Source organism: Bufo bufo, chromosome 10, assembly GCF_905171765.1.
Source record: "Bufo bufo chromosome 10, aBufBuf1.1, whole genome shotgun sequence".
Classification (NCBI taxonomy): domain Eukaryota; kingdom Metazoa; phylum Chordata; class Amphibia; order Anura; family Bufonidae; genus Bufo; species Bufo bufo.
In genome coordinates this window covers 34109214-34132495 of record NC_053398.1, presented here as the reverse complement: position 1 = coordinate 34132495, position 23282 = coordinate 34109214, and the positions used below count along the sequence as shown (strand labels likewise).

At 43.2% G+C, this 23282-nt stretch overlaps 1 protein-coding gene across 1 annotated transcript in view; it reads right to left on the bottom strand.

Moving 5' to 3' along the window:
- Window positions 1-23282, bottom strand: part of LOC120980432 (SITS-binding protein-like) — a 63889-nt gene that overhangs the window by 6792 nt on the left and 33815 nt on the right. The window contains exons 4-9 of the mRNA XM_040409540.1: window positions 21988-22138; window positions 21628-21822; window positions 18470-18741; window positions 17797-17933; window positions 5477-5598; window positions 4552-4731 (exon numbers count right to left, since the gene is read on the bottom strand). Coding sequence (XP_040265474.1) covers window positions 4552-4731; window positions 5477-5598; window positions 17797-17933; window positions 18470-18741; window positions 21628-21822; window positions 21988-22138 — 1057 coding nt within the window. The remainder of the gene's footprint in view (window positions 1-4551; window positions 4732-5476; window positions 5599-17796; window positions 17934-18469; window positions 18742-21627; window positions 21823-21987; window positions 22139-23282) is intronic.

Below are 23282 nucleotides of genomic sequence, written 5' to 3'. Positions count from 1 at the left end.
CTCAGATTATGGAAACACTAAAACATGATTTTTTTTGTTTCAAAAATGAAATCATTGTGTAAAACTTACATAAATATTTTTTTTATACATATTAGGTATCGCCACGTCCGTGACAACCTGGTCTATAAAAATATCACATGATGTAACCTGTCAGATGAATGTTGTAAATAACTATTTCTTGTTACCTTGCCTCACAAAAAGTGTAATAAAGAGCAACATAAAATCATATGTACCCTAAACTAGTACCAACAATACTGCCACCCTATCCCGTAGTTTCTAAAATGGGGCCACTTTTTGGGAGTTTCTACTCTAGGGGTGCATCAGGGCGGCTTCAAATGGGACATGGTGTCAAAAAAAACAGTCCAGCAAAATCTACCTTCCAAAAATCGTATGGCATTCCTTTCCTTCTGCGCCCTGCCGTTTGCCCATACAGCAGTTTACGACCACATATGGGGTGTTTCTGTAAACTACAGAATCAGGGCCATAAATATTGAGTTTGGTTTGGCTGTTAACCCTTGCTTTGTAACTTGCAAAAAATTATTAAAATGGAAAATCTGCCAAAAAAGTGAAATTTTGAAATTGTATCTCTATTTTCCATTAATTCTTGTGGAACACCTAAAGGGTTAACGACGTTTGTAAAATCTGTTTTGAATACCTTAAGGGGTGTAGTTTCTTAGATGGGGTCACTTTTATGGAGTTTCTACTCTAGGGGTGCATCAGGGGGGCTTCAAATGGGACATGGTGTCAAAAAAACCAGTCCAGCAAAACCTGCCTTCCAAAAACCGTATGGCATTCCTTTCCTTCTGCGCCCTCCTGTGTGCCCGTACAGCGGTTTATGACCACATATGGGGTGTTTCTGTAAACTACAGAATCAGGGCCATAAATATTGAGTTTGGTTTGGCTGTTAACCCTTGCTTTGTAACTTGCAAAAAATTATTAAAATGGAAAATCTACCAAAAAAGTGAAATTTTGAAATTGTATCTCTATTTTCCATTAATTCTTGTGTAACACCTAAAGGGTTAACGACGTTTGTAAAATCAGTTTTGAATACCTTGAGGGGTGTAGTTTATAGAATAGGGTCATTTTTGGGTGGTTTCTATTATGTAAGCCTCGCAAAGTGACTTCAGACCTGAACTGGTACCTAAAAATTGGGTTTTTGAAAATTTCTGAAAAATTTCAAGATTTGCTTCTAAACTTCTTCTAAGCCTTGTAACATCCCCCCCCCCCCAAAAAAAAAAAATATCATTCCCAAAATGATCCAAACATAAAGTAGACATATGGGGAATGTAAAGTAATAACTATTTTTGGAGGTATTACTATGTATTATAGAAGTAGAGAAATTGAAACTTGGAAATTTGCAATTTTTTAAAATTTTTGGGTAAATTTGCTATTTTTTTTATAAATAAAAAAATTTTTTTACTTCATTTTACCAGTGTCATGAAGTACAATATGTGACGAAAAAACAATTTTAGAATGGCCTGGATAAGTCAAAGCGTTTTAAAGTTATCAGCACTTAAAGTGACACTGGTCAGATTTGCAAAAAATGGCCTGGTCCTTAAGGTGAAATAAGGCTGTGTCCTGAAGGGGTTAAACAGCATATATACGTGATTACTGCAGTAATACCAAAGGCATAGCATCAATCTACACATATGTGAAAGTAGTCTTACACAGGCGTGCGGCCGAGGAGAGGGTAAATGTTTGATTATTGTAAACCCTAAGAGACTACATATGAGGGATACTCCCCTTACACAGGCGTGCGGCTGAAAACAGGGTTAACCTAGAGTTATTTGTCGAATATCCACTGTTCTACATGTTATTTGTTATTTACTGCCAGTTTTACAAAATCCTATATTAAGGAAAAACCGCTTCCAGTTTCCTGCACTTTACACGTTCACAATGAGCCACTTTTTCTTTACTGACAGTCATTACTTGTGAGTGTTGTACAGACAGGCATTCCGACCCTGTGAAGGCATCATTTTTGGACACTTGGTCCCTCCCAAGCCACTTTTTATTTATTTTTTTAACCCATGACACTGTGTGTGTAAAACATCATCTGCCCCAATAAGGGACACTTTTTGGAAGCTTTGGAATATGAAAAAGCATAAGAGATGTGCCGGTGCTCTATGTTTTTAAACACGCTGTATGTTAATGCCATCATATATGCGTTTACCCATATGTATGTCAGTCTCAATCAGACATCATTTACTACTGCTGTCGTTGCGTGCCAGAGCTTGGGGAGGGGGGGAGGGGGAAAAAGTCTTAAAAAATAAATTTTAATAAATAACAAGTTTTCCTAAAATAAATTATGAGTCCTAGAAGGCTAGAGGGAGTTATATAGCAACTTTTGGGGCAATTGAAGCAAGTTCAGTTCAGGCTGAATCAATTGGTCCGAACTGAACTTTTTCTAATATTCGGCAAACCAGACCCGAAACAAACCTCAAATAGTTCACTCATTTCTAGATGGGATGATTAGATGACAAGTGCGCATCTTTTTGCTTCTTTTCTTAAAGAAATACCCCCATATGTTACAATCAGAGAGAAAGTATGCTCTGTGATTAATGGGGGAGCAGGGGTTAACATACACAGAAGTCTATGTTACCACTCCCCTGTGGTCAGTCACAGCTATCTGCATGTCAATCACTGCCACTGGTTTTCTAAGCATAGAAAGAGCAGATGTTTAAATGAGCAAAATGAAATATAGCGCTGACATATTACATAGTGCTTAACAGATATTGGGGGTCATTTATCAAAGCCCGGCATTTTACGCCTTTGCTGCCGGAGCATGCTCTAAATTTATGACGAGGCAAATTAGGTGCATCCTCCACCAGTTTGTGCACCTAGATTGAAATTTACTCCAGCCCCTGACTAGAGTAGAAAACTGGTATAAATGATAGTCAATTTGCCAGGGCTGGAAGGCCCCAGTGTTGAAGGCATTGTAAAAATACCATGTGCACCTAGTGTAAATTTAGGCTCCTGGGCATTTAAAAAGTCACACAGCAGATAAATGACCCCCATTATCATCACTCACTGTCCCCAGTGAAGCTCACTGTAACGGTCACGTCCACACACACACAGGGAGAAGGGTAGTGACCACTGTGCTCCACCCTCACCCCTGGCCCTGCCTACTTGCCTCACGAGTCCTGATGACAGGGGACAACTGGACGGCAGTCCCTAACTTAGGATATGTGCAGGGAAGACAGACAAGACAAAATACGGAACATGAACGGACCGGGTCAGAACCAAGAGAGCTACGCAGTACAACGGATTAAGCAAAGAATGGTCAGGAGAAGCCGGGGTCAAATACCAGGAGAGTAGCGAAGTACAAGAGGAGTCCAAAGAGAGTAGTCAGGTGGGAGCCGAGGTCACAATACCAGGATGTATGCGCAGTACAGGAGGAGCAGGCAGAGGATCGTCAGGGAACAGGATCAGGTAAATATTCAGTAGTCCAACAAATAGCCAGGAACCTAGAAATTAACAGGCAACCTGTAGCCAGCAGGCTGCCTGTATTTATAGTGGGGAGTGAGGGTCATGTGACGTGGCCAGCGTCACATGACCGACAGACCAACCAGTCGAGCACCGAGTGATCAGCTCGGTGCTCAAGGCAGACTAGGAGCAGGGAGCCACCCAGCTAGTAAAGCCGCCCTGGGAATGAGGTCAAACACAGAACCTCATTCCAAAAGCTAAGCAACAGTTCTGCGGGCAATGGGGGACCGAGTGCACCTTCGGAACCCCGTGACACTCACAATGGATGTTTCCCCATTGGTATGTCATTGGCATGTGGAAGGAGATCCATGCAAACACAGGGAGGACCTACAAACTCCATGCAGATGTTGTCTGTGGTCAGATTCAAATCTAGAACCCAAAGTGGTGCAAAACACTAGTGCTAACCACTGAGCCATGATGATAAATATTTCCCCACAAAACTATCTATCAATCAGTTCAGCTCTATCTTTTCTGTAACATTCTGCCTGCAGATTGGCCACCATCTTATATGTGACACGTTCCCTTTAAATTATGTATCGAACAGTGCATTACAACGTATGTATAATGTCTAGTAGTTGCCTCCAGTGATGGTCAGTTCGCAGTGTTCGCCAGCGAACACATGCGGGCTGCCATCTTTAGTAAGGTAGACTCACCCGTCCGGCGATGCACAGGTAAGCCCTTACCTGTGCCTGTGTTGGGAGCCAGTCTGAAATCAAATGCAGGCACCGGGAGCAGGCAGTTCCGAGAACAGCCACCGAGGGCCTTCATCGGGCTGTTCTCGGAACTGTCTGCTCCCGGTGACTGCATTTGATTTCAGACCGGCTCCCGGCACAGGCACAGGGAAGGGCTTACCTGTGCATCGCCGGACGGGTGAGTCTACCTTACTAAAGATGGCAGCCCGCATGTGTTCGCTGGCGAACACTGCGAACTGAACATCACTGGTTGTCTCACACCCTTGGTGTAGTGTTGGGTAGCCATGAAGCACGCATAAAGCAGTACAGTTAAACTATTAGGAAATGCTGGATGTATCCTCCTACTATTGATTACAGCCATTATTATTGTCCTCACCTCATCTCCTATCAGAAATTCATTATCTACTGTGAAAGCCACCGGATCTTCTGGACTGAGCCACCAGACAGGTCTGAAGATGGGGATCCCCGTGTTCATCCAGTCTTCTGAATATTTTAATAAGAGTGGAGCAACCAAATCTTGATGTTTTTGTATGTATTGTCTTGTTAGGTTTAATACCTGAAAAAGATCAAATAAATGATGGACCATTCCAGTGCTGAAGCCACAATATACAGAAGACTTCAACTACTCGGCCCAATTGGAAATAAGACTTTTATCAGTTTTCACAGTATATCATTACAGGTAGTGTTGAGCGAATTGAAGTATCCGAAGTGGACTTCCATCCGAATTTCAGGGAAAATTCGATTTGCCACTAAGCTAAAATACATTTTTCCTGAAATGGCGTAAAAAAAAATACATACCTCATCCGTTTTAGGGCAAAGAGGCCGCCGTGGCCATCTTGATTGAAGATCCCGCGCAAAATCTTGTGCGCTATGATGTATGATGTCACCATGCCAGGCAGCGAGATGACATCATCACGCACCGCATGAGATTTCGCACGGGATCTTCAATCAAGACGGCCGTAGCGGCCTCTTCGCGCTCAAATGGATGAGGTTTTTTTTTTTTGCGATGAACGCTGCATCTGAAGAATTCAATGACGGGGTCTGCGCAATCGTCTTTCCCTCGTCAATGTGCTTCGTGACCAAGTAATTCTTCCCAAAGCAAATTTCTTTGTGAAATTCGGTGAAGTAGCCAAATCAAAGTTTTTATAACTTTGCGCATCTCTAATTACAGGGGTTAGAGCTTTGTCTTCCAGAAATTGAATTCTCCGTGCCTGAAGCCATCAACAGGTGGCGCTCACTGCATACAGATGTATTATTCCCATTTCTGAGGGCTCTATTTTGATTGCCTCTGAGCCACTTACCCAGTTATCACAGCAAACCCATGGTGGAGTATTAAATGACATAACAGGTAGAAATGTAATAATTTGTAGCCATCGAATAAAAAGTTCTTCTTCTGTTATGAATTCATCAGCTAGCGTCCCACCTGTAAAGGGAGATGAAATTACAATGCTCTATCAATTCACAGTCCAATGGAATACATTAGGTTGTATGCAATCTTGTGAACTGCAGCTGTCACTCAATAGTTAGATTCAACCAGTCTTGCTACAAACAGTCACAGTGTAGCCCAGGCCTTAGCCAGAACCTTGTGCTCACAATATGGGCAGCATGGTGGCTCAGTGGTTAGCAGTGTTGTCTTTCAGTGCTGTGTTCCTGGGTTTGAATTTGGGCATGTGGTTCTCCATTGGTTCTCCAATAGTCCTTCAATACTCCAAAAACATAATAAAAGGTTTATTTTGGAATTTAGATTGTGAACCCTATTGGGGACAGGTACCAATGTGAGTGAAGACAATTTCTGTTCACTGTTGCAAAATATGTGGGTGAATAAAATAATAGTAATATAATTCTAACCAATAGATATTATCACAACTACTAGAGTTCACACTGCCAATCACAGAATGAAGGCTGTAGTTGGCTGACATAGGGAAGAGACGGAAGGGTTGTGTCACGACCGCTACCCCAGCAGCAGTCGTGTCGCACCAGACGGAGGGGAAGGGGGACCCTTATCTACGGATGGGAAATAGAATGGCCACCCCTGAGTAACCCTAAGCTGGCACCTGTCTGCCCTGATACCCTAGACGGGGTGTGAACCCGTGCGGCGAGCTGGATGCCTAAACCCTCAGTCGCCCTAACACTGGACTGGGGAACGGCCGATGGGAGCGCTAGTCACCATCACTCACGTCTAGGAAAACAACAGGGGAAGACAACAACAAACAAACAACAGCAGAGATAGACTTATCCAGTCACGAGCAGAGAAGGCGATCCCAAACACGACAGTCCACGCCGGACAAGAGCTCCACAGCAACACCATCAAACGATCTCCTTCCAAGGTCAGAGTAGCACTGGAAGTAAGGACTATATCTGGCAATGACTGCAAGTGAAACTGAAAATAATATAGTAGCTGGGAGTGGCAGACAGGACTCACCTGAGAAGGATGCCTACAAACTCCCAGTCAGGACAAAAAGGTTCACAAGGCAAAACCCAGATGACATACCCTGAACCACGGAGCAAACTCACAAGCTATCGCGAGTAGCAAGTCGCTGCGACCTTCTCCTCCCAGACCTGTCTGGATCAGTCACAGTCGTGACAGTACCCCCCTTTCTACGAGGGGCCCCTGGACCCTCAAGACCAGGCCTCTCCGGATGGGAGCTATGAAAAGCCCGAATGAGTCTGTCCGCTTTTATCTCTGATGCTGGAACCCACATTCTCTCTTCGGAACCATAACCTTTCCAGTGCACCAGGTGCTGAAGAGAGCGGCGAACATATCGTGAATCTACAATCTTTTCTACCTGAAACTCAAGACTGCCATCAACAACCACCGGTGGAGGCGGTAGTGGCAATGGTTCAGGAGGTTCTACATATCTCTTAAGCAGAGATCTGTGGAAGACATTATGGATCCTTAGAGTCTGAGGTAGCTCCAGACGAAAAGCCACCGGGTTAATGATCTTAATTACCCTATAAGGACCAATAAATCTCGGACCTAATTTCCACGAGGGAACCTTCAACTTGATATTTCTGGTAGACAACCACACCAAGTCATTCACCCCAAGGTCCGGACCTTCAGAGCGCTTCCTATCAGCCGCACGTTTGTATCTACCACCAATTCTCTTCAAACTTTCTTGCACACTCTGCCACACTGAAGAAAGTGAAGACGCAAATCGTTCCTCCTCGGGAATCCCAGACGGCCCCCCCCTCACTAAACGTACAAAACTGAGGATGGAAACCATACGCACCAAAAAATGGTGACTTATCGGTGGATTCTTGACGACGATTATTAATGGCAAACTCAGCTAACGGTAAATAAGATGACCATTCCTCCTGATTTTCGGAAACAAAGCATCTCAAATATGTCTCTAGGTTTTGATTGGTACGTTCAGTCTGACCGTTGGACTGTGGATGGAAAGATGAAGAAAACGACAGATGAACCCCTAAAAGAGAACAAAAAGCTTTCCAAAATTTAGAAACGAATTGGGTACCACGATCCGAAACAATATCGGAAGGGACCCCGTGAAGCTTCACGATGTGGTCAATAAAAACCTGAGCCAGTGTGTTAGCATTAGGCAATGCGGCAAGAGCAATAAAGTGCACCATTTTACTGAATCTGTCAACAACTACCAGAATAACAGTCTTCCCCGCTGATACTGGTAGATCCGTAATGAAATCCATTGACAGGTGCGTCCAAGGCCTGTTGGGGATGGCCAGAGGTAAAAGACGCCCTGCCGGACGAGTATGATCTACCTTAGAACGAGCACAGGTAGCACATGCAGACACAAAATTCAACACCTCCTGGCGCCATTTAGGCCACCAGAACCGACGAGACACTAACTCAGAGGTTGCCCTACTACCTGGGTGTCCTGCCAGTGTGGAGTTATGGTGTTCTTTTAGTATCTCCAGTCGTAAATTTTCTGGCACAAACAGTTTACCCGAGGGGCAGGAGGCCGGGGCGTCCCCCTGAGCTTCCAACACCCTCCCCTCCAAACCTGAGTGTAATGCAGAGACCACCACCCGTCTTTGCAAAATGGGCTCTGGTACCTCAACATCACCCCCTCCAGGAAAACTTCGAGACAATGCATCCGCCTTAGTATTTTTTGCCCCCGGGCGATAGGTTATTACAAAATTAAACCTAGTAAAAAATAACGACCACCGAGCCTGTCTAGGGGTGAGACGTTTAGCAGACTCCAGATATAATAAGTTTTTGTGATCAGTAATCACCGTGACGGGATGAACCGCCCCCTCCAAAAAATGACGCCACTCCTCAAAGGCCAACTTAATAGCCAAAAGTTCCCTGTTGCCAATATCATAGTTCCTTTCTGCAGTAGACAATTTCTTCGAAAAGAAAGCACACGGACGCCATTCACCAGGGGACGGGCCCTGAGATAGTACCGCTCCCACCCCCACCTCTGATGCGTCAACCTCTACAATAAAAGGAAGCGAAACATCTGGCTGTACGAGAATAGGGGCCGAGGTGAACCTCTCCTTCAGAGACGCAAAGGCAGTTTTGGCTGCATGTGACCATTTGGAAAAATCGGATCCCTTTCGGGTCATGTCCGTCAGTGGTTTGACCACCAAGGAATAGTTCTTTATAAACTTTCTTTAAAAATTGGCAAACCCCAGGAAGCGTTGCAATGCCTTCAGGTTCTCAGGCAGATCCCAGTCTATAATCGCCCGGACTTTCTCTGGATCCATGCGGAAACCTGAATCTGACAACACATACCCCAGAAATGGCAGTTCTTTTACGGCGAACACACATTTTTCTAACTTAGCAAACAATTTGTTGGCCCTTAATATCTGCAGCACTTGTCTCACATGGATCTTATGTGTATCCAGATCCGGGGAATAGACCAGGATGTCATCAAGATATATCACAACAAATCTCCCGATAAGGTGACTAAAAATATCGTTGACAAAATGTTGGAATACCGCAGGCGCATTAGTAAGACCAAATGGCATGACCAGATTTTCATAATGCCCTTCCGGAGTATTAAAAGCCGTCTTCCACTCATCCCCCTCTTTGATGCGAACCAGGTTATAGGCTCCTTTGAGATCCATTTTGGAGAACCATTTAGCACCAGCAACCTGATTAAAGAGGTCGGGAATGAGAGGAAGAGGATAGGGATCTCGGATAGTTATCCGGTTTAATTCCCGGAAATCCAGGCAAGGACGTAGGCCCCCATCTTTCTTTTTAACGAAAAAGAACCCTGCAGCCACAGGTGAAGAAGAGGGTCTGATGTGTCCCTTAGCCAAACTCTCCGAAATATAATCTTTCATAGCCTTCCTCTCCGGGCCGGAAAGATTGTATAACCGGGTTTTAGGTAGTTTGGCCCCAGGTAGTAGATTAATCGGGCAATCATAAGGACGATAAGGTGGTAACCCCTGACAACCCTTCTCAGAGAACACATTCATAAAATCTGACAGAAAGGCAGGTAAAGATGTTACAGAGAGTGTAGAGCACCTACTACTCAAGCAGTTGTCCTTACAACGTTCACTCCACTCCACAATCTCCCCGGCCTGCCAATCCACCACTGGATTGTGAGTCACCAGCCAGGGAAGCCCCAATACTATAGGAGCCGGAAGACCGTCCAGGACATAACAAGAGATATGCTCTTTATGGAGGTCCCCTACCTGCAGATGGATATTATGGATGATCTGAGTTAACTCTCTCTGAGTAAGAGGGGAGGAGTCGATGGCAAAAACAGGAATAGTTCTGCATACCGGTTCCGGAGTAAAACCCAGAGCCTGAGCAAACCGTGAATCCACCAAGTTGACCCCCGCCCCACTGTCCAAAAAGACGGAACAGATCTCAGTTTTATTGCCCGCCTCAACGGTAGCGGACAACAAAAACTGAGACATGCGTATGGAGGAAACGAATACGCCCAGACTGTTCTCCTCCGCACAATCTGGGGACTCTAGTTTTCCGGCGGCTCCTTTGTTTGTGGTCTCTTGGGTTCTGAGGGACAAACCTTTACAAAATGACCCCTCCCCCCACAACGAAAACAAACCTCTGACCTACGGCGGAATTTAGGAGGATTCACCCGTCTAGTGGCGCCCCCTATTTGCATTGGTTCGACTGGACCATAACAGACCGATCCCTGCCCTATAGAGGCCTCCGTAAAATTTAATAGTCTCTCCCTGAGTCGTCTGTCGATTCTTATGGACAGAGACATAGCAGCCTCAAGAGACCCAGGGACCTCGTATACCGCCAGCGCATCTTTTAATTTTTCAGACAACCCCTGGCAGAACTGACTCCTAAGGGCCGAGTCGTTCCATAATGTATCAGTAGCCCACCTACGGAATTCGGAACAATATAGTTCAGCAGACCGGTTCTCTTGCTGAAGTCTACGTAGCTTAGACTCAGCCAGTGAGACCCTGTCCGGGTCATCATATACGAGACCCAGGGCTTCAAAAAACTCCTCCACTGATCGTAAGGCCGGAGAGTCTGATGGTAGGGAGAAAGCCTAAGCCTGCGGATCTCCTTGCAGGAGAGAAATTACAATGCCCACCCGTTGTTCCTCACCGCCGGAGGATCTAGGGCGTAACCTGAAGAACAACTTGCAAGCCTCTCTGAAGGTTACAAATTGGTCTCTCCCTCCTGAGAACCTATCAGGTAAAGCCACTTTTGGCTCAGGAGTACCTTGGTTACCCGTAGCAACGGTGGAACCCAAGGATTGCTGCTGCAGCACTGTTGCTTTTAATCCTGCCACTTCAAGGGATAACCCCTGTAATTGTTTCGCCAAAACCGAAACCGGATCCATAGTGGAACAGACAAAATACAAAGCAAAACAGCAAGCAGAAAAGGAAAAAAAAAATGAAATGTCACTTTTTTTTTTTAAAAGGCCAGATATACTGTCACGACCGCTACCCCAGCAGCAGTCGTGTCGCACCAGACGGAGGGGAAGGGGGACCCTTATCTACGGATGGGAAATAGAATGGCCACCCCTGAGTAACCCTAAGCTGGCACCTGTCTGCCCTGATACCCTAGACGGGGTGTGAACCCGTGCGGCGAGCTGGATGCCTAAACCCTCAGTCGCCCTAACACTGGACTGGGGAACGGCCGATGGGAGCGCTAGTCACCATCACTCACGTCTAGGAAAACAACAGGGGAAGACAACAACAAACAAACAGCAGAGATAGACTTATCCAGTCACGAGCAGAGAAGGCGATCCCAAACACGACAGTCCACGCCGGACAAGAGCTCCACAGCAACACCATCAAACGATCTCCTTCCAAGGTCAGAGTAGCACTGGAAGTAAGGACTATATCTGGCAATGACTGCAAGTGAAACTGAAACTAATATAGTAGCTGGGAGTGGCAGACAGGACTCACCTGAGAAGGATGCCTACAAACTCCCAGTCAGGACAAAAAGGTTCACAAGGCAAAACCCAGATGACATACCCTGAACCACGGAGCAAACTCACAAGCTATCGCGAGTAGCAAGTCGCTGCGACCTTCTCCTCCCAGACCTGTCTGGATCAGTCACAGTCGTGACAGGTTGATTATATTGCAATATGCCACCAATTACAGACTAAGATCTGACAAAGATCTGTTAGATCAAAACGCGTTGGTGCGTTACCACTTTCCATGTGGAGATGTATTTTTATATTAAGCTAAATAAAGACTTTTATTTTCATCTCAGTGCTGGACATCTTTTCCCCCTTTTTTTTCCTGGATTGTCCTGGCTTGATTCCTAAATTTACACCAATAACAGACTACATGGGGGAGACTTATTATGGCTCCATGCCAGGCATAGAAAAATTGTTAGTGCTGGTTGTGACAACATTTTTCAACTTTTTAGCTTTTTCCAACACCCTTGCCACTTTTCCTGACTTCTTGAAGAACGTGTGTGTAACATCCCAGAGTTATGTTACTAAACTCTTTTTCCCCGCTACTATTTGTTGGTAACATGTGCCTTGTCATCTAATGTGCTTTTATGTAATATTCCTCACAAATGTGCATATTCTAGCCTGTTAAATGTAGTTCAGTTTAGCATTTCTAAACTGGAATAGTACATTCCAGTTTAGCTCCCCCTCTATGAGCAGAGTGGGCTGTCCCATGTCCTGCCTCATGGGGAGGAAAGGAAGTTAGAGTTAGTGTGCCAGCCACCCCTGCTAGGGGAAGGCTGTGCTGGTAGGAGCTCCCAGAAATAGGGATCCCCACCCAGGATTGAGTCTCGGCTGAGACCAAAGATCTTCATCCCCAGTCTGAGCCTTCAGCCTCGGCTGGTGACCAGCAAGCAGCCACCTCCAGATCTCCAGGAAGAGCCATTCCCTGTGAGCATAACTGTGAGTACCATCCAGAGACCAGGAGAAGCCAAATTCCTCCTCAGCTAGTCAGTCCCCAACACAGCAGAAGATAGACAGAGCAGAAGACAGATTCCTGCCATATTCTCCAGGCACATGATAGGAGCAGAAGAGATATTGATCCCTGCCATACATTGCCAATACCTGCTGGGACCCAAAGACTATTGCTGTACCTCATATGGATTAATGCTGCCTTCAGTGAAGACAAGTTGAATTATATTTCAAGTCTGGATCTCATTTACTGCTACTAAAACCCTCAATTACTCCTACTAGCAACACACTCATTTATTACAAGTGAGCCAGGATCCAGGAGTCCAGCCGTACCAAGTTAGGAGACACCGTTGACACTATACCCACTACTATACAGAGACATTATTCCACTCTGGCATTCCTCACCTGGTACGTGAGTTGCAACACCTTAAAGGGCCCCGAGACTGTACCCTGCGCATGCAGCAATTGGCGTCACGAACAAAAACTATAGACTTCTATACCCATATCCGGACCCACTGCATATTTTGGCGTCCGTGTAACCGTACCACGGTCCTGCTCATTGCATGTGCACCTAAAAACTGCTCATGGCTGGAGTAGATTTCAGCTCCGGTGCGCCCGTGGCCCAACATAATAAATCTTCCCCTGTGTTGTGAACAGAGGATGGAGATCAGTTTATTTGAGAACTTCAAACATAGTTACATATTTAACACGATTGAAAAAAGACATAAGTCCTTCAAGTTCAACCAAGGGATAGGTGAACGCGAATCCCAGCAGGAGGTGAGACTCATATTTCTACACATTTTCATAAACATTAATGTCATTTACTTTTAAGAATTCATCTAAACCCTTTTTAAAACTGTCCACTGTTCCTGCTGTGACCACGTCCTGAGGAAGTCTATTCCACAGATTCACCGTTCTTACAGTAAAGAAGCTTTGACGCTTCTGGAGACTGAACTTTTTCCTCTCCAATCGGAGGCAGTGCCCCCTTGTCTTTTTAGGGCATTTGACAGTTTTTCACCGTATTTTTTGTATGGCCCATTTATATATTTGTATAGGTTAGGCTACTTTCACACTAGCGTTTTTCTTTTCCGGAATAGAGTTCCATCCTAGGGGCTCTATATCGCAAAAGAACTGATCAGTTTTATCCCCATACATTCTGAATGGAGAGCAATCCGTTCAGGATGCATCAGGAAGTCTTCAGTTCAGTCTTTTTGACTGTTCAGAACGGAAATAATACCGCAGCATGCTACGGTTTTATCTCCGGCCAAAATTCCGGAACACTTGCCGGAATGCCGGCATTTTGTTTCCATAGGAATGTATTAGTGCTGGATCTGGCATTCAAAATACTGCAATGCCGGATCCGTCCTTCTCGAAAAAAAATTGAAAAAAATAAATGCCGGATCAGTTTTTCCGGATGACACCGGAAAGACAGATCCGGCATTTCAATGCATTTTTAAGATGGATCAGGATCCTGATCAGTCTTACAAATGCCATCAGTTGGCATACGCTTTGACGGATCCGGCTTGCATTTCCGGCGACGGAACTGCCTGCTGGATTCCGATTCCGCAAGTGTGAAAGTACCCTTAATCGTGTACCCCCTTAGACATTTCTTCTCAAGACTAAATAAATTTGATTCTTCTAATCTTTCTTCATCACTTAGACCCTCCATGCCCCTAATCAGTTTAGTCGCTCTCCTTTGTATTTTTTCCAGCTGCAGTGCGTCCTTTCTATGGACTGGTGCCAAGAACTGAACGGCATATTCCAGACGCTTTGTAAAGTGGTAGTATTACATCCATGCCCCGTGAGTCCATGCCTCGTTTAATACATGACAATATTGTATGCTGTAATTTAATCTACCATCTACAAGGACTCCCAAATCCTTCTCTATAAGTGACTCTCCCAGTGTTACATCCCCTAGGACATATGAAGCACGGAGATTATTACTACCAAGATGCAGAACTTTACATTTGTCCACATTGAACCACATTTGCCAAGTTGATGCCCAATCACTCAGAGTGTTCAAGTCAACTTGTAGTTTATGGACATCTTCCATAGACTGCACAGTACTACATAGCTTAGTGTCATCTGCAAAAATAGAAATGGTGCTATTAATCCCGTCCTAAATATTCTTAATAAATGAATTAAATAATAGAGGGCCCAGCACTGAACCTTTGGGGTACACCACTTATAACCCAGGACCATTCTGAATAGGAATTATTGACCACAACTCTCTGGACACTGTCCTTCAACCAGTTTTCAATCCAATTACAAACTATAATTTTTAAGCCTATTGACCTTACTTTACCTATTAAATGTCTATGAGGGACAATATCAAAAGCAAAGCAACATAATAAGAAAAGACCAGCAAATTATTACTTTGAAGAAAGCCCAATACTTCTGCCATTAATAATGAGCATTTTGAAAAGAAAAAAAAGATTATGATACTGTATCATTTTAAAGTTATATTTCGATATTGGACTGTAGTGCAAAGTACTGAATTGACATCTGTTGTCTTTACTTGTGGCTGCATTTTCACACTTGTATAATTACATATAAAAACAAAACTGGAGCACATACCGTAATATGTTTCTATTTCTCACTTGTTCGTAAAGTGTGGAACAAAATTAGCACGAAATGTCTGTGGTGAGTCATTACGCTGTCTAAGAATTCTCAAGCAATGCTAGACTGACGAAGTCTGTTCTGAGTAAGTGGACAAATGTTTAAAGTGGTTTCTAAATTAAAAGCCATCTCAATTTCCTATTCCCACCCATAACAGGTGTCAAGACTGGGACGCTGAGCTTTATTGAGGGTACAAAGCAGTCAATTTACATGGAGTACCTTCATATTCAGTATCTGTCAGCTTAGCGATTGTTCGGCCGATAGCTATCTATCTCGACTCCCTGGCTCCCAACTCCCCTGTACACATACACGTTCAGTTTAGACAAATGTGTATGTGCATTCAATGGGGAGAGAGGAAAAAGCTTCTGGAGGCAACTTATCTCCTAGGAGAACAAAAGTATAGGGTGGAAATTTCCCCTTCTCAGATTCTTCTTTTCCCCGACATCAGTTGGGAGCTCCCCATATACAACAGACTGTTGGCTGACCCTAAGGTTCTCAGTGGGTTCAGCTGACAATACAGGGACCGTTAGGCTTCATTGGCATAAGGAAGTTGTCCAAAAGTTTGAAAACAAGACGATCATCTCACAAAGAAGACTATGATCTACTGCAGTCCAACAAATAAGATAGATAAGACTTTATAGTAATTGTAAATATAATGAAATTTGTTTTGTAGCTCACAAGTATGCAACAGCCTTGTACAATGTTCACATGTTATATACAGAGCCATACTTCTAGCCCATAAATGTAATAATAGGCTTCAGTTATATCATCATGGGGCCCTGGCATAAATAAGGTGGCACATTGCTGACCAGAAGCAACTCTACTGGTTTCCCAGGGCTTTTGAAGTTGGATAAATGACAGCAAATATCATCACTCTTTATTAGGGGCAGTGCAAGCCAAGGCATATGTACTCTCATGAGCTGCCCGCTCCTCCACCTACCAGCTGCTTATTGATAGATTTCATCCCATGCATAGTAATAGCTATCAACCAGCAATGGGAGGGGGGACTGTTGGATTGGCTCATGCTGTACCTGAAAAGTGTGATTTCATGAAAACTACTTTTATGTAAACCAAAGAAAAAAGTGACAACCTGCTATAGTCGGCATGTCAATGTATAGCAAGGTATATCAGTGTTTATTCCCTCTTTAATTCCTTGTAATGTAGTTGGTTAGTGGTACATGGTGATACCTGGTGTTCCTGAAGTATGAAGTAACTGTACATGCATACTGTACACTGAATACCTTTTGGTGGGGCTAGGAGGGGCCAGGAGGCTAGAAAACATCTAGCTATGTAACAAAGAGCTCCATTTAAGACATCAGAGTAAGATGTGTCTTGCTACGATCACCTCTCTTTGTATCATAGGAGAGTCGGCAGGGTACCATGTTTGGCACTGGTAGATGGGGAGCTAACTCATTTGTTCACAGCTTCTGGTGACTGTTACTTTACTCTGTATGTTATCTGCTGTGTGTGTGTGTGTGTGTGTGTGTGTGTATATATATATATATATATATATATATATATATATATAACCATGCAATATGAAGTTTGGGAAAAAATAGACTTAACACGACAACACAGTGCATAAAGAGTTTCCAAAAGATAAAAGATATATATACAAAGATATAGTAAAGATAAAATACATGTATAAGATAAAGTAAGTAACAGTCACCAACAGTCATCAAACAAATGAGCCAGCTCCACTTTGACCAGTGCCAACACCCATATGATACAAAGAGAGGTGATAGTAGCAAGACACATCTTACCCTGGTGATGTCTTCAGTGGAGCTGAGGTCTTTGTTAGAAAACTAAGGGGGTTATTTATTAAGACTGACGTTTTAGACGCCGGTCTTAATAAGCCCCTGCGATGGTGGTGGATCTGCTGAAGTTATGAAGAGGCATCAGCCTCTACATAACTTCGGCTCATCTAGTGCCAGTCTAAATGTAAGTCAGCTTCCTTTTTGGCTTACATTTAGACAATTTTCTACGCCTAAAACATCCCCTCCTAGCCCCAATTAAAGATCAGTACACATGTATGGTTACTTCATTACTTCATACTGCAAGAATGCAAACAGCTACCAAACATCACTAGCCAACTACATGGAATTAAAGGGGAAGCACCAATTAAAACCTTGCTTTACAAGGTTATATATATATATATATATATATATATTATCATAGTTTAGTAAACTTTTTTTACACCTAAGTGGCATTAAGTCTATTTTTTCCCCAATCTCAGAATTCACGATAATACAGTTTGTCACTACTTTATGCTGTCCTCAGATAGGGCAGCATAAATCTAGTAACAAATTCCTTTTAATGACTCTTACTTTACTTCTTATTATTTGCATATATGAGTATCCATGTATTAAATTTAACCTGTGGCTCTTAAACACAAGAAAGCCATCAATGACAATGAAATTGTTGAAAACCTCATACCACTAGGTCCATAGATTAAGATCCTTGAGTCTTGACAAAGTCTTCTACTTATATTGTCTTAGGTAGCATGAACAGAGGTTTATAGAAAGCAAGATCTTTTCTGTTTAGAGTCATTCAAAAACAGTTTTTAGTGGCACCATTGGATGATGGTGGAGATGTTAGTAAGGGTGGTGCCATATTGCCAAGACAGGTATTCTTAAAAGGTTTGAGTAATTAATAACTAGAGGAACAACCATACTCATTTTTGTTAATAGTCAACTAATGCAAAAAAAAACATTTACCTACTGCATCTGGAATGAAAAAATTGTATCCTAACAAACTGTAGTGTAGGACAGATGGGATGATTCCTTTTAGTCCATGGTAGCTCCAATCTGAACGAAGTGGATGCATTTGAACAAAGAGGGGCAAATGATTTGATCTGGTGATAAAAAACAGATTGTAGGTATGACATTTTGCACCATCCATGATCTTTCAGACCTCATTGTAAAGGTCAACTTGAACAGATGTCCCCAATAATGTCTCCACCGAGTGTCATGATTCATGATACATTACTTTCTTGCCATTCAAAGTCCCTCTACTGATATTTCAGTGCATTAAATAGAGTTGGTCACAGCAGAGAGAATTTCACTAAATGGGTTAACCAGCAGCATATCACCCATGCAAAATTACCATAGGGCACATGCAGGAGTCCATTGGTGACTACCCCTTTCTAAGTGTCTTTTCTGGAATGTGTATTGGTAGGAACTCCCTCCTGGCTTCATCTCCGCAGCCCTTTAAGTGGTTATGCCATGACTGATGTAAAAAATGAAAATCAGGTGGAGGTGAGTGATATTTCTATGTTATTTTTAAGGTTTTGGTACTTCCAGGAAAACCCCTTTAAACTTGCCTACTTTTCCCGCCAAAGGAGATTGAATGGAGTAAAGGCATTGGATAATCAGAATTCAGCAGCCTTACCTTGTACTTGCAGTAATAATTGCAGAATTTCCAAGCTTTTCAACGGCTGTTGCTGCTAAATACTCAGAGTAAGTGTCCCCCTCCAGTCCTTTGGGCGCCTGTATTGCATGCTCCAGAAATGTATTACCTTCTGCCCCTTCAATGATAACGTATTCTGCCCCGAGTTTCTTTATTAACTTATTCACATTTGTAAAGTACCAGTTTATAGCAGCTTCACTGGTTATATTCAGTCTCACAGAAAACTGCTCCTTCCATTTTGTCAGGATTGGTGTCTATTACGAGAAAGAGGATACGATTAATCAATGGGGATCCAGCTAGTGGTTGGAGGGGGCGAAAAACACATCTGAGTTGGCCCCCAACCCAGTAGAACCCCCAATGCGTGTTTACAAATGCAGAGGCGCATCCTAAGGCCCAGCCTAATTATAGAAGTTATATTGCATTTCAAATTAACAAAAGTATTGTATATAACATATGTCTCAGAGTATAGATAATGTAGTAGATGATAACTGCAGTCCTATGTACTCTCTGAGTACAGATAATATAGTAGATGCTACCTGCAGTCCTGTGTAACACCACAGATAACACAGTATTAACTTTGAGTACAAATAATGTAGTAGATGTCACCTGCAGTCCCAAGTAACATAACACAAATAACACAGTGATAACGCTCTAAGAAAACAGACAATGTAGTAGATGTCATCTGCAGTCCCGTGTAACACCACAGATAACACCATGATAACTCTGAGTACAAATAATGTAGTAGATGTCATCTTCAGTCCTATGTAACACCACACACAACACAGTGATATCTCTCTGAGTACAGATAATGTATTAGATGATAACTGCAGTCCTATGTAATACCACAGACAATGCAGTGATAACTCTCTGAGTACAGATAATATAGTAGATGCTACCTGCAGTCCTGTGTAACATTACAGATAACACTATGATAACTTCCTGAGTACAGAGAATGCAGTAGATGTCACCTGCAATTCTATGTAACACCACACATAACATAGTTATAATTCTCTAAGCGGGTACTATGGACACTAAGCCTTGTGCCCAATTCGAGTTCGTGGGCTACCCACCCCAGCAATGCACACTGTAAAAATTGCGTGCATTGTCAGGTTGGGCAGCCCTATAATTCTGAACAGACACAGGTTAACCTGAAGTCCGGGGCTGGGCCTGTAGTTACAGCAGTGAACGGGCCTACAGAGGCCTAAGTGTGGACACTCTGCTTCCATGCATGGTCAGCATCTGTGCCCTTGGGCGCTTTCCCTTCTCAGTGGTCCTAAGATGGCTGCCACCCTGTATCCCCGCTAGCTACGCTATCATTGAAAATCGTTGGATAGACCTCAAAAGAGCAGTGCATGCAAGGTGGCCCAGGAATCTCACTGAACTGGAAGACTTTTGCAAGGAAGATTGGATGAAAATCCCTCAAACAAGAATGGAAAGACTTTTGACTGGCTACAAGTTGCGATACTTTCCAAAGGGGATGCTACTAGGTACTAACCATGCAGGATGCCCAAACTTTTGCTTTGGGCCCTTTTTCTTTTTTGATGTTTTGAAAATGTAAAAGATGAAAATAAAAAAATTGTCTTTGCTTAAAATACAAAGGGAATGTGTAATCTTTAACTTTATGCCTTTTGCAGATCATTTAATCTTCAACTTGCTTAACTGTAATAGTAACAGTAATTTTGACTAGGGGTGCCCAAACTTTTGCATGCCACTGTATGTTATTGTCACACTTCGGTGTGGGAGGAAAACATCACACTGAGCATAAGAGGGAAGGTGGGGGGGGGGACAGGGGATCAGGCCTGAGAGCTAGGGAAGGAAGATGGACACCTCCGTAAAACCCTAACCAAAATCCTGACTGACTACCAGTATGAACAGACCCCAGGTACTAATGGCAGGGACGAAACTACCTGTTCCTCCAAAAGGAAGGACGAACAGGAGTCTCCTTCAGGCCTAATACAAACAATAGGGAAATGCAACACACAGAACCCAAACAAAATACAAAAAGGGAAAGGAAAGACTTAACTTCAAAGGGGCTATAGAAGCACCAGGAACTCTGCCGAGATCCACACAACAGCTATCCACAACTGAAACTGAAGCTATAAATCACACAGCATTGTGGGAGAAGCAACAATAAATAAGGAAAGTTAAATGACCATATTAGCAACACCTAAGGCAAGGGGTGTGGCCATTGCCAGAAACAACACAGACTCCTATTGATCCACAAGGAAAACCTGTCAGATCCAACCACGTGTTGCCAGTCTCACCGATCTCCTGCCACTTGTCACGGGAACGTCTGTGATAGTTATCTTGGTCATATTGGTGTTGTAACTCGCACTCGGTCTCCCATCAGCCGCAGACCTGCTGCTTAGCTTCGGGAGCGAGGATCTGTGTTTGACCTCGTTCCCAGGGCGGCTTTGCTAGCTGGGAGGCTCCCTGCTCCTAGGTCTGCCTTGAGCGCCGAGCTGATCACTCGGTGCTAGACTGGTCGGTCTGTCAGTCATGTGACGCTGGCCACGTCACATGACCCTCACTCCCCACTATAAATACAGGCAGCCTACTGGCCACAGGTTGCCTGTTAATTTAGGTTCCTGGCAGTTGTTGGATACCTGTGTACTTACCTGATCCTGTTCCCTGACGATCCTTTGCCTGCTCCTCCTGTACTGCGCATCCTTCCTGGTATATTGACCTCGGCTTCCACCTGACTATTCTTTGCAGACTCCTTTGGTACTTCTCGACTCTCCTGGTATTTATGACCCCGGCTTCTCCTGACCTTTCTTTGCTTATCCCTCTGTACTGCGTTGTCCTCTTGGTTTTGACCCGGACCGTTCACTATCCGTTATTTGTCTTGTCTGTCCTTCCCGCATGTATCCTAAGTTAGGGACTGCCGTCCAGTTGTCCCCTGTCATCAGGACTTGTGAGGCAAGTAGACAGGGCCAGGGGTGAGGGTGGAGCGCAGTGGTCACTATCCTCCCCCCTGTGTGTATGTGCACGTGACCGTTACAGGTGTTTACAGGCATTTCACGCTTGAAGACCACATGTAAAGTTTCCAAAAAATATTACAAACATAATGAGATAATGTTCCTATTCCTAAAATTTTCTATTTAGTTTAAGTTAAACAAAATAAGAAAAACAACATATACCATTGAGCCATCTAAATGTGAGCGAAGGCTGAGCCAATAGTTGTCTTGTCCTTCATTTAAATACTTTTGCAGTTGTACTGAGTTAACACTTTGGTACAGAGATGAGGTTATTGAAATATTGAGGTTCTTAAAAGTATGTGGATCCCTGCGGTGCCTTTGAGTCTGTCCACCTTGGTCTGCAATCAGTATGTGGTCCTTTAAAGTTAGAAAGAGAGAAAATGTTTTTGCAAAAATTCAAAATTATCTTCCAAAATACCTTTTTAGAACATCGCTTTCAAATTGCAAATTTGAAGTATTTTTATTACAATGGTAGCAGATTTTTTTTACATATTGCAAGGTATACACGACAAACAAGCTTACCTTCATAGAAAGTAACATTGTGGAATGTTCATTGAGCGATATTAGGCAATCCCCTAAACCATGCCTCCTTAATTTATTATGGAACGATCGTACATCTCTTTCAAGTTTTGCTGCGGAATCAGATACCCCATAGTGTTTCCATATTGGCATCCTGAATTTGTAACATAATAATTATTATGTGCTGCCAAAGAATGGTGAAGTATGTCATACTCTTATTACCATTAATCACTCAGGATTGGAGATAAAGTCGGTAAAATCACTCATCTGATGATCTCAATGGGTGGTGCTTGAAACATGGATCCAAAGAATATAGCTAGTGAAGGTGGTATTGGGTAGTAAAGGGATCACTGTTAATATTTATGGTGGTCTTGGGTAGTAAAGAGGTTAACTGAGGCCTTCCTGGTGGTCTAGAGTGGTGATGGAGTCAATGAAGACATCCTTGATCCTCGTCTGATGATCTCAATGGGTGGTGCTCGAAACATGTTTCCAAAGAATCTAGGTAGTGAAAGTGGTCTAGGGTAGTAAAAGGGTTACTGTTTAAATGTATTGTGGTCTTGGGTAGTAAAGAGGTTAATTGAGGCCTTCCTGGTGGTCTAGAGTGATAATGGAGTCAATGAAGACATCCTTGATTCTGTAAAATAGTGAAGGAGTTATTAGTTAAATGCCTGTTGATCTACAACTATGAAAATGTTAATTGTAATATCTCTGATGGTCCAGGCCTTTTTTCTCAACTAAGATCCTACAGTACTGTCAAAAGGTAATGTTTTAAGGAATTTCCATAGAGAAATTGCCTATGGTAATGAATGGTATAACAGATGTACGTAAAGTAATTAAGTCACCATTTCAGCCGAAGGTTAATCCTCAATGCAAAACCCATTTTGGCTAATTGAAGACCGGAGTTGAGAAACACTGGTCTACAGTAATGAAGCAGTTAATTGTAACAAACCTGGCCAGTGAAGGACTTAATTAAATATTATATGGAGAATCTCTACACCATGTAAGTTATAGCAAATCCGGCGGGCTGCAATAGGCCCTGGCCTTCCCACTAAACCCTACCCCCTGCCACACCATTTTAAAAAAAGTGAAAGAAGCACAAAAAGTCACAAATTATGGTGAAAATATGGCCTGGCCATAATTTGCTACTTATGAACACCTCAATAGTGGTGGAAACAGCATGATAAATGCCCCTCAATATGTCCAATAACTATAAGAGTAAGAGAGCAGTGGCAAATTCTGTACCTATATTTCTATGACACTATTATTGTGGTATCAACAATGCAAACATTCTGAGACCA